Source organism: Periplaneta americana, chromosome 12 (genome assembly GCF_040183065.1).
Source record: "Periplaneta americana isolate PAMFEO1 chromosome 12, P.americana_PAMFEO1_priV1, whole genome shotgun sequence".
Classification (NCBI taxonomy): Eukaryota; Metazoa; Arthropoda; class Insecta; order Blattodea; family Blattidae; genus Periplaneta; species Periplaneta americana.
Window position 1 is genome coordinate 108,048,997 of NC_091128.1, and position 13,053 is coordinate 108,062,049.

A 13,053-nucleotide genomic window follows, 5' to 3' on the forward strand; every position below is an offset into this window, starting at 1 on the left:
ATAGTGTCAAGTTGGTTCACAGTGAATGGCTAAGAACAGGAGTGACGCGGATTTGATACCAGCTGAAGGCAAATTATTTTATATTCATCATAACATCCACAATATCATGTTAAGTGAAAGATACCGGCATTTTTATTCAGAAATTAATCAATTAGAGCGTGAGTCACCTGATTGTTTTTGAACTCAAGCACTGCACTTGGAAACTACGATCTTCTCATCGGGTTGTGTGTTATTCCATGATTCAAAACTGTTATTCTCTGTCCAATAAACAATAGTTGTAGTTAATATCATATTGAACTGCATGGTTATGAATAGACCTAACATAAGATGAATGAATTTAAATACTATTATAGTCACAATCATGCCATGGTATGAAAGAAAAATTTCACAACCTCGAGCGGGAATCGAACCTGCGACTTCCTGTACTCCGGTCAGGCGCTCTACCACTGAGCTATCGAGTTCGTCTCACGCCAAAGGCTTGGAATTATCCTTTATACTGGCGACTCTGTTATAGAGTACTGTCCATAGCGTCTGATCTAGTCAGCACTGTTTATGGGTGGGAAGAAACTTTACAAATGTAATCTTCATCTTACGATGTTAGATGATGTATATACGTCCGTTGATGTGACATATTAATGAATTTAAATACTATTATAGTCACAATCAACGTATCAATCATTAATATGTCACATCAACGGACGTATATATATCATCCAACATCGTAAGATAAAGATTACATAAGATGGAATTATTAATTTTGAATTCCCCATTTAATAGATCTAATATATGGTATATTTACCAATTCTTCCGTTTTCCTTCTTCCCTAGTTATGGAAAACCAGAGAAAGTATGTTGTCTGGATACCTACTATATAAAACTTAATGAATAACCAATTTATATCTGAGATAGAACTTCTTTTCCTCAGAGATACATTAGTGTTAGAATTTAACAATGAAGCTACTAACAATGTTTTTTTAAGAACTACATCTGTTTGTTATCTTTTAACAGGAGGAGGAACTGCAGGATGCCATACGTTATACCATTTAGTGAAACGCGGTGTTAAGGCAGTTCTACTGGAAAGAAGTAAAGTTTGTTCTGGTACTACATGGCATTCTGCTGGCATTGTGTGGAGGTTAAGGCCCGATGATGTTGAAACACAATTGCTGAATGCAACAAGGGATCAACTAATGCAACTCGAGGCAGAGACAGGCCATGATCCTGGATGGATTAACAATGGTGGCCTGTTTATAGCAAGCACAAAGGTATTAATAAAAATAAAAATTAATTTATAATATGATTCATATAAACGTGTACCGGTACACGAAATATGGGATGTATGATTGCGAAATAATGTCTTCAACACATCATATCTCGAATATAAAGGACACCTCTTCTTTTTCTTCTTCTTCTTCTTATTTCTCCTCCTTTTCTTCTAGTATTAGACCCTATAACCTGTTACGATCCCAACGAAGAATTGTCTTCCCATATCTTCATTAGATGACTCAAAAAATGTTTCCCTTATGAATGATAGTTAAACATTGAGGTACGAATTCTGTTAGATCTCATTTTTTGAATTTTTTTTTAATGATTTAATTGATAATTAGAACTATAACTGAAATTTATTTAAAAGTTTTTCCACAATATATTCATTTCGGAAGTCTCACTTTGTAAATACTAGGTAACTGTTCTTATAGCATGCAAATACAACATAAAAATATTTATACTTTTCCAGTTGTTTTATTGTGAATACCAGTATTTACTAATTTTATTTTTTACATTAAGGCCTTTATTTATTTTAAGTGAGATATTTTTAGTTTAGTTTAAATACAAGTTCCGTTGTTCTAACTACATATTTGACTGTATATCTTAAATTTTAGGAAAGAATGGATGAATATAGACGGTTAGCCACAATGGGTACAAGTTTTGGCATTGAATCATCCATTTTGGATCCGGACGAGACGAAGAAAGTCTTTCCTTTGATTGATGTAGATGTTATAGAAGGAAGTTTATATTCACCAGGTGATGGAGTTGTAGATCCTTCAAAGCTATGTAAAGCACTTACACAATATGCAGTGAAGAATGGAGCACAGGTGAGTTGATCTTGCGAAATTGTTTTCAACTCTCTGTACCTAATTTTTTTTAATACCAAACTCTCTTTCTGCTTTATTGAATGTTGTAGGTGATAGAGAATTGTCCAGTGACCAGTATTCTGTCAGGAAAGAATGGCTTTGGATCACGAAAGATCACAGGAGTTGTAACTCCCCTTGGTTCTATTAAGACAAACTGTATTGTTAATTGTTGTGGTAAGTTCCTTTAAACCACAATTCTGCATAGGATACATATTATTATGACTAGGGTTTAGATTTCTGTGTTATTATTACATGCATTTCTGGCATGCGGTTTAAAATATGTAATATATTTAGGATATAATATTTAGAACAGAAAATATCACTCAACTTTTCATTTTAATAAAATAACTCTAATGTGGTAGTAGTCTATCGAATATTTATATTTACATGTATATATACAAACATTGTAGGTGTATGGTCACGTGAAATGACTGCTATGGTAGGGCTGCATCTTCCACTAGTTCCAATGAAACACGCATATGTTGTGACTGAGAGCATTCCTGAAGTTGAAGGACTTCCAAACATAAGAGACCACGATTCTTCCATTTATTTTCGTGTTCAAGGGCAGTCACTTTGTATGGGAGGATACGAAACAAATCCAATATTATTAGAAAAGGTAAGTACACATACACACACGAAGTACATAAGCATACACCTACACAGACAGAACTAAAGTATGTGTAAGCACACATACATGTAGCTACATACAATTACACCAACAGAGAGAATCTTAGATATTTTATTTTATTAACTGCCTCCTATTGGAGCAAGCCCAGAAAGACTCAGTATACTCTCCTACATGAATTTTACAGAAGTAGGCCTAAATGTTTTACGTAAATATTTGTTAACAGAAAATTAAAATAAACATATAACTTACTGTATATAATAAATTGTAATGTGAAGAAAATTAAATAGAGTGAATATGATGACTCAAAATTTTGCAAGAGCATTTCAAAACTGACAACTATAAATGACCAAAATTAACATAATGTCAATTCTATCTCTGTAACACCATTTCCTGTCGGCCTGGGTGGCGCAGTCGGTAGAGTGCTGGCCTTCTGTGCCCGAGGTTGTGGGTTCGATCCCGAACCAGGTCGATGGCATTTAAATGTGCTTAAATGCGACAGGCTTATGTCAATAGATTTACTGGCGTATAAAAGAACTTCTGTGGGACAAAATTCCAGCACCGGTGATGCTGATATAACCTCGACATTAAATAAAACATAATTTAAAATTTAACACCATTTCTTGCTAACCGGGTAGCCATACTGGTAGCTCCATTGGTTTTTATTTTTTCATAAAATTAACTATTGGTTGATTTCCAGCAGACTACAGGATTTGTGATGGAGAAAATGATAGAGAGGCACATTTTCTCTGAGTTCTTTAGTTTCTCCTGACCTAGCATTCTGATTCCAGTGAGACATATAATTAATAAAGTCGACATTAATTCCATATAGTTTCAGATATAATACATAATCATTAATAATATTTACATAAATCGTTTTAAATGAATGTCCTTTAAATTAATTGCTTCTACTTAAAATATGTATCACTAATGAAAAATAATATATTTTCAGGTTCCACATGAATTTGAATTCAGTTTATATGAATTGGATTGGATCGTGTTCAGTACACACATGCGAGGTGCAGTAAACCTGATACCTAAGTTTGAAACTGCAGGCATCAAGAGTACAGTGTGTGGTCCAGAAAGTTTCACTCCAGATCACAACCCTTTGCTAGGTGAATATTAATGACATTTTTTTTTATCAATATCTCTCGTATCAACTACCTATTCTAATCACTGTCGTCATTCTTATTGTTATTTTCATATTAATGCAAAAAAATAATTATTATGCAATTCAATTTCTTGACATGTAATGGGACTTCCTTTACAGGTGAAGATCCGAGGTTACATGGTCTCTATCACAATTGCGGTTACAACGCAGCAGGCACGATGCTTGGTGGAGGGTGTGGTGAACAGCTGGCTAAGTGGATTGTGAACGGACGTCCAGATCTTCATATGTTTGACTATGATATCAGGTTAGAACTTTATTTTTTTTTACATTACTGTTATATTTAGCCTGCTTGAGACACATCCTTAACAATACATCTGGAGTCTTGACTTCCCATACTAGGGACATAGTTTTCCATTTATGGTGAGTTCAAATGGGATTTGTGGTGGGAAAAACTATTTTGGTATAGATTTCCTCTAGCTATTCCTGGTTTTTCTGCCACTATATCACCGTTTCCCTATTTATTATCACCCATAGCGTAAATATTGCCATTTTAATGTGTCCACAAATCTCATTACGACAGAAAATGCAAAAAGTTAGCATCTATAAGAGTCCACCATGTGGAATAGTGATTGTATGTTGAATTGCGAAACTCCGGCCCTGGATTTAGAGCCTGGTTGTGACAAGTTACCTGACTGAAATTTTTTCCTGACTTTTCTCTCAGCCCATTGAAAGCAAATGCTGGGTAACTTCTGGTGGTGGACCCTGGACTCATTTCACTGACATTACATCTCCATTTCACTCAGATGTTATACACATCGCAGTTGATAAAGTATCGTAAAATAATTCAATTAAAAAAAACAATCCATAAGAGCTTATAGTCAATTTGGCACAATGACACGGGACAAAACACGACAAAAGATTCATCTGCATTCATCATTGTTTGTTTATTTGATTACCGGTATTGTGTCAAAGTGTGATTTTACTCATTGCATTCTTTTAGGAACAGATTTATTAATATGTATACTTTAAGATATTATATACCATAGTAATTTTCTTTTTTAATATTATGTGTGCACGTGCGTTTATTATCTCACCCCTCCACCCTCCCGACCATCTAAGGTGATTTATTAGGAGAGCGATTGAACCTTTGGAGATGAAGGGAGGATGTGGAGAGTGAAAAAGTGAAAGCAAGTGAGCCATTTTTCCATCTGGAAAAATAAATCGTCAACTGATCTGAATTAACTTATCACAAGATTCTGTGGCAGACAGAAATATAAACGTCATTTTGAAAATAGTCAAAAGGTGGGCAGCTGACTTGAGAAGTCATACTTGCGTTTAAATAAGAAATTAATTTTTATCTTGTGATCTCTTTCCTATATGTTTTTGTGTGATTGCAGACGTTTCACTCCCGAACAAAGAAAAGATGCTGCTTGGGTTTTTGCAAAAAGTCATGAAAGCTATGCAACAAACTATGAGATTGTGTTTCCTCATGATGAACATCTAGCAGGAAGGAATTTTAATCAAGGACCATTTCATCAGGTCAGGTTTAAATTGCCACAGATTATTATTGAAAATATGTATATGAGAGTTCAAATAATTACATTCAGAAACATTATTTTATATCTGAGAAAGTAACTGCTGTTTTTGGTTCATCTTTGTTCATAATATTTCGAATTGGTGTTTAAAATTGCCTATTGGGAATCTCTCTTTCTCTTTTAAGCAGTTCGGTTCTCAGTTGCATCTTGCATTCCTTTACTCTAAAGAGGAAATAATTTGGAAAACGTACCGGTATTATAAGCTTATGTCTTTCACGTGTTAAATTTTATGTACAAGGTAACATAAAATTTAACACGTGAAAGACATATAATACGTTTTCCAAAGTGATATAGTGTTAAAAGTTATATAATCAAGATGTATAATGGAAATTATTTGTTGTATTTAGTCTGCAGTATTATTAAATTTAAGGCAGCTTTAATTAAGTTTAAGATATTAATACTTTTTTATTTTTAAGCATGAATTACGATTTTTTTGGTCTACTCTACCTGCCATTAGAGCATTAAAGTTGATACATTTTCTGTTTACCAATTGAGAGCGCTTTGATATTAGTAGAAGCTGATAACAGCATTATTTTGCTGTACGGGAATGTTTTAGTGCTAGTTTATTTTGGCGTAAAATAAAATAGATTGGTACAGTACATTTCACCAGTCTGTGATGGACTGCATATCATCCACTTGTCTTGTCATTGCCCCAGTAGTTGCCATAGCGCACTGCTATGATCCTCGGCATTTCACCAGATTAAAGCTTAGCTATATGTGTATAAGAAGTGATGCCCATTTTTTCTGACACATTTATTTTAAAATCTTCTCAAGAAATTCACATGCAACAGTTCCTCTGCACTAATAGACCTAATTTCTCTTTATATATTTTTCCAAGTTCCTCTCACATTCCCCAGAGATAAAAATCACAAGGTGTGAAGTCTGGGGAACGAGCAGACTACACATTTCTTTTAATAATTCTGCATCCAAATATCTGATGCAACTAGATTATTGATACATTAGAAATATGAACTGCGATGTTATCGCAATGAAAGTAAACCGTGAAATATATTATGCATAACCGACACGGTGGCTCAGTGTTAGCACATTGGGCTTATAAGCCAGGGGACTCGGTTCAAATCCCAATCAATCCACCCTCAATTTATAACTTGTATTGGGCAAGCCTGTGGCCCAGACAACACAGGGATTTCCTCCAGGTATTCTGGTTACCCTTTGACATCCCAACAATTTTCTTCTTCTTCTTCTTCTTCTTCTTCTTCTTCTTCTTCTTCTTCTTCTTCTTCTTCTTCTTCATCATTCATTCATTCATTATAACATGAGTTCAACATAGATCCACTGCCTGTGGTGCACTCTGGATAGTCTTTGTCGAACTAAGTGGTCTACACTTCTTGACACTAGCAAAATCTATGAGCACACTCATAAAGTCAAAGCAAATAACAGCAAATTAAGGGCCCTGCCATTGGACAAAAGAAAAGTGTTCTGCATATGTTAATTCATCAGAAAAGGATTCTATCTGTTGATTATATCTATATGAAAGACCAATCCAGCCACCGACATAGCTCAGTTGGCTAATCGGGGGTTGTGTTCAGGCGTGAGTTCGATTCCCGCTTGGGCTGATTACCTGGTTGGGTTTTTTTCGAGGTTTTCCCCAACCATAAGGCGAATGTCAGATAATCTATGGCGAATCCTCGGCCTCATTTCGCCAAATACCATCTCGCTATCACCAATCCCATGGATGCTAAATAACCTAGTAGTTGATACAGCGTCTTAAATAACCAACTAAAAAAAAGGATCAATCCAATAATTCTACGGGCACTGGTGGCATGCCACATCCCTACTTTTGCACCATGTAGTAGAGTCTCATTCACAAGCGTTTCTCTGCTGACCAGTTCAAGGCTTATTGAAAAGAAGAAATCGATCTGGGATCAATTTGTTCATTATTTACTTTTATAACATAAAATTACAAAAGTTAAGTCTACAATCAGCTACTGAACACTGAAATTTTGTAGGGCTTTATTTCAACATTTTTTTACCTGCTATAGAAATTTCTGTCTCTTTTACTACACGTCTCATGAACTATTGAGGACTATGTTCCAAAATAGCTCCTGTTTCACTAAGTTTTTCGCTATTAATCACAAGGCACCTTTGTCTCATTTTTCAATAATTCGAGGAACTGTTTTGTTAAATCTATCGCCTAAATTTAATATTGCATTTCTACATGGAATCTTACATATAAATGTTTTCCTTCTTTTCCACACGACTTATTATTCTCTATGTACGTATTGTACATATAAGTACCTTTCCCCAATTAATATTTATTGACCATTGTCACATAACAAATGAGAGGAATAAACTGCCACCAATCACAGACCTGAGGTATTTACTTCTGTCGTGTGTTTGTCAGAACACAGTCGAACATGTGTTACCTCCCACCAAGAGATCGCAGCAGTGAACAGCATCATTGACTGGAGCAATCAAGCAAGGAGCCGACTTGTGGTCCATCATAATGTAGACTGGCGATACATACTGTAGTGTACCTGGTCAGTACAAATCTATAGTACCTATATGGAAGTTCAAATTTTATTGTAAATAGTACCAATTTTATTCGGATTCACAATGTACAGACTCAGAAACAAAATTCAGGTAGCCCAAATTTTGTTTCAGGGTCTGTACAAGGGACATCAGAAAAGTAAGGGACGGTCAATTGTTGCAGGCAATCAAGAATTCTGAATATCTTTGTGCATGCCTAGTCTGTAATAGTAAATCGCTGGAAAATCTTATGTAATTTTGAGAGCTCCTGTGTTTATTTATCGTGAAATATTAATTGAAAATGAGCAATACAATTGAAAATCTCTCCAGCTATAAAATTCATGCTGTAATTCGTGAATAATCAAAAACAAAAGATGTAGTCAGTTACTTGTGGTGTTAATGGTGCTATCCTCTTGTACAATAACGCATATTCTCACACCAGCATGGGTTGTTTCGTTGTTTCAAATGGGAGTTGTTCGACCATCTTCCATATAATCTCGACCTCACTTGAAGCGATTATCATTTCTTTTCACTTCTCAAACGATTTCAACAAAGCCATAGCATTTTGTAAACAACAAGGACCTAATAACAGTGGTGAAGTTTTGGCTTTCTTTATTGGCGACAAGTTTCTTTGATGAAGGTATTCAGAATCTCGTATCTAACTACAATAAGTGTCCCAGTTGTTACAGGAGAAATAAATATATATATTTTTTACTGAGTTACGTCGTTAAATAATATGGACATTATTAATGGTACCGTGCTAGTGATTTCAATATTTCTGTGGTACCAATGCAAATGGCGAAAGATGATATGTCAATTTTTGACGAAAATGAGATATTGCGATATGTGCATCCTGATGGCATCTTTATTTTGACAGAAGATGACATGCATATCTCTATTATTTTTCTTCCTAACCCGTTGTTATGATTATGAAACATTATTATTATGATTTTATACAGACGTTCAAACCTTAAATGCTCACGTCTGAAAATCTACAAGAAATGACATCATATTTTGCCTTGGAGCCACAAATTTATAAAAATGCATTTCTTAAGTGTCTTACATATCGTATGCTACTATAAAGATTAAAAGTTGTAACTGTATTAACATTTTTCCCTTTCTTCTCCGCAGGAACTTGTTGATGCTGGTTGTGTCTTTGAGGATAGACAAGGCTGGGAGAGACCTGGATGGTTCTCACCTAAAGGGCCAGCTCCAGTACCAAATTATGATTGGTATGGTTCCTATGGAACACCAAGAAATTCAGATGTTCGTTATGAAAATATGCTAAAAGGGGATCATACGTTTGGTTTTACAAAAAGTCACCATGTGGTAAGTAGGAGTTATAACTCAATACTTTCTTTAATCAAGAAAGAATATATGTAAAACGTCAAAATACAGTACCTGTACGAACACATGAAGAGTGAGTAAAACTAGATAATGTATAGGAAAGTAGGCAATCTTCAAAGACATATTTAGAAACTTAAGACTTTTTAATAAATAAGTTAAGAAGCCAAAGTTTCTGGAAATGAAGTGATGGGTTAAAGGGATTTTTATTGAAGTGGAGAACTAGAAAGCTGAAGAATCCGAAAATATAAAAATTGAAGTAGCAAAGGTCATTCTTTATTTTCTTTGGACTAAAATTTTTACTTCCTGTGACATCCAATTTTTTTACCTTGAAAATGATGAATCACTATTATCGTCTCTGAGAGTTTAAAACTGTATCGAAGTTAAACAGCATAATGCCATCATTCATTATCTTCACAGATTACAGAAAACCGTTTGCTTCAGTGGATCAAGCTCTTTGTAAATATTGTCGGGAATGAAATAACCAACTAACTTATCGTGAAATTCTGTCGTCTAATTCAAAACCGAGTTTACCTATCCCACTTAAATGAATTAAATCCATCATAGGTACCGGTACTGGCTAATAAATGACAGATACATTACAAAATATATTGTACATGATTCTTAGTTTGAGTTCTCAAATATAAATATCGCAAGCAGATATAAATATAATTGATTATAGTACATGAAAATGCTTTACTACTTTAATGGAAATCCAATTTCTATTTAAATTCTGATGAATAATTAGTATCGATACGAATATTGAGTTTCAATAAAAACAAATGAACTTAAAACTTGATTGATTTTTATTCATTTTTTGTAACAGATAGGAGAGGAATGTCTAGCATGCCGAGAGCAAGTTGCACTTTTCGATATGTCGTACCTTGGAAAACTGTATATGTGTGGACCAGAAGCTCAGAAGGCAGCTGATTGGCTGTTCACAGCTGACACTCGTCGCCCTATTGGAAGGACAGTATACACGTGTTTGTTGAATACCAAGGCTGGTGTAGAAGCAGATGTCACTGTCAGTGCCATTGAAACTGGAACCGGAGGACTTACAGATCCCATTTTCAAGGTGAAGCCATCTTTCTCACACTACGTATTAATTCAGTCATAGCTTTAAAATTAAAGCTACGAGATAAGTATTTTGCTTAGTTGTAGTATGTATGTAATGAATTTAGCATTTTAATAAAAAAAATATATATATCTTGAAAGAAGTTTTTCAGTAAAGTGGAATGAAGATCATTTTACTGAAATTGAAAGTATTTAAAGGTGTCATAAAACTTGGGGGTGGTGGCTATATTGATAACGACAGACTGGAATACAGTATTATGAAATTATAATTGTACAAAAAATGATCAGTACCATCACGTTTATAATAAATGGGAATAAAAGCAAGTTTTAATAGTGATATATGTGTAATCTTGTAATTTTCACAGATTATAAATGAGAACTAGTACGAAAAACAATATTTTAATTCCGTTAGTTTTAAAAATAAAGTATATTTAAAGGATCCGTAGCACATCATTGTCAGTATAATAAATACAATTTGTTTGTATCAAGTCTGGTGTAACTGAATCAATGCACTACTGCACAGAGAATAATTTTCTATTTCATATCTTGCATAAAGATTTCTATTGCTAGTTATTTTTCTTATACATGCCATTTAATTCTGTAGGGTCGAGGATTCTACATAGTTACCAATGGATTATCTGCATATCATACGTGGGCGCACATTCACAACATACTGAGTGAGAAGAATTTTAAAGTTGGTCTCACTGATCTCTCACCGAAGATTGGCGTACTTTCTATTCAGGGACCAAATAGGTATGTTCAAGAATTATTGTTATTTTTCTTCGAATTTCATAGGTTTTCAAAGATGTTACGTTCAAGGAGAGAAAAAAAATCGAAAGAACACACAAACTATTCACACAGTCTAGTATATACAGTCACGAAGTTCAATACGTAGTAAATATGCATCCATAGATAGTTGCTCACCAATAGGATCGCTAATATCGTCTCATTACAGACAGTGCGAAATAGTACCAACACAGTCTATTGTTCCTAGCACCCTCACAACTCAAGCTTCTGACTGTATATATGGTACTAGACTGTGATATTCACTCATATTAATTCCTCATTGCATAATTGAAGGGATTGCGCAACATAGTGCTAAGTCACACTCAAATTTTACAGGAAAACAACTCTTATGAGCACTATTTTGCAATACAAAACATAGTTGGTCCTCATTTAAAAAAACAAAGTTGACTTTAATATCTTGAAAAGTATTTCATGTATAAAAAATACATTATGTGTATCAGATATCCCCTTCGATGTAATTTAACTTGTAAATGTTGGTTTGTGTATATCTGAAATATTTCACACGCTATTGGAGGTGAAAGAGTGAAGTGGGCCATTCTGTATAGTCTGGTTTAGATACTATGTAAAAAATATTGTATACCACACGAAAGTAAACAGATTTTATGCACTCGTGGAACTTATAACTCCTGGCTTCACTTCAGGAGCTAAACTGTCCACTTCCGGATAAAATCTAATTTTACTAATACTACCGGTATACAATACTATCAATCTTGAAATGAATATCTCTTTGGAATCCTATCACCTTTGTTTTATGGGTAGAAATTTTTATTCTTCAATTAGAATTGCCAATTAATTTTCTTGAATTGAAATTTAATATAGCGAAAAATTTATATAAATATTGTTTCTTATCTTTCAGTCGAGATCTGCTACAGCCTTTGGTAGATGTAAGCTTGAGTGATGAAGAATTTCCATACTCAACAACTCAGTTGGTTCGACTGGCTGGTCATTTATGTCGTGCAGTGAGAGTTAGTTTGGTGGGAGAGCTGGGATGGGAGTTTCATATTCCTTGGGATTCTTGCTCTCCAATTTATAAAGCAATTGTGGAACAGGGAAATAAACATGGACTGAGGCATGCAGGATATCGGGCCTTGCATTCTCTTAGTAGTGAAAAAGGTAAGCATCCTTCATATCTTTCTCCAACATAAGCAGTTACTTTTCAGGCTTGTCTTTAATTGATTCTTCTGCTCAGGGGCGTATGCAAGTGGGAGGGGTGAGGAGGAGTTATGAAATTAAAAAGGTCGTTTTGACAGTTCTGCTGTACAGATGTTAAATTAATAATGTGCGCTGTCTCATTTTAAGAGTGGTATTCACTCATTCCTTAGAGTTCTAACTTCATTGTGAAACATTCGTTTAACATTTTGTGCATTTGACAGTTCATATTTTTAATGTAAACTTCACATTATCGTTCCGAGTTCTTTGATATGTCTAAGCGACCGCAACGCTCAATTTTACAATTTTTTTTATCAGAAAGTCGCGTAGTGATTCTCGCGAGGTTAGTGAAAATTTCACATTGACAATTGTTTCTTCACAGCTGCAGCTTGACAATGTTGTCGCGAACATTCTCCCCTGAACTAGTTTCACATCCCTCTGTGAAAACTCAGCTGATATAATAATAATAATAATAATAATAATAATAATAATAATAATAATAATAATAATAATAATAATAATAATTAAAAGGTAAATAATGTAAATTGTAAATAATTTTAATAATGACCCCCCCCCCCTTTGACAAAATTCTGCATATGCCATTGCTTTTACTGAACATGATTTATTTATGATGATGATATATATCACTCAACATATTCGGTCCTGTTGGCCTTTCACATTTTTGTATTCGGGCCAGCAGTCCCTTTCTTATACTATGTACAAACATCTT

General features: G+C 34.3%; 1 protein-coding gene across 2 annotated transcripts in view; it reads left to right on the forward strand.

The window, feature by feature from the left end:
* The window catches only part of LOC138710791 (sarcosine dehydrogenase, mitochondrial-like), a 37,009-nt gene that overhangs the window by 11,617 nt on the left and 12,339 nt on the right, over positions 1–13,053 (forward strand). For both annotated transcript variants that reach the window (XM_069841905.1, XM_069841906.1), the window contains 11 exons: positions 1,008–1,261; positions 1,877–2,089; positions 2,179–2,302; positions 2,539–2,744; positions 3,706–3,868; positions 4,024–4,168; positions 5,262–5,403; positions 9,081–9,278; positions 10,120–10,368; positions 10,972–11,120; positions 12,031–12,287. In XM_069841905.1, the coding sequence (XP_069698006.1) occupies positions 1,008–1,261; positions 1,877–2,089; positions 2,179–2,302; positions 2,539–2,744; positions 3,706–3,868; positions 4,024–4,168; positions 5,262–5,403; positions 9,081–9,278; positions 10,120–10,368; positions 10,972–11,120; positions 12,031–12,287 (2,100 nt within the window). The remainder of the gene's footprint in view (positions 1–1,007; positions 1,262–1,876; positions 2,090–2,178; positions 2,303–2,538; positions 2,745–3,705; positions 3,869–4,023; positions 4,169–5,261; positions 5,404–9,080; positions 9,279–10,119; positions 10,369–10,971; positions 11,121–12,030; positions 12,288–13,053) is intronic.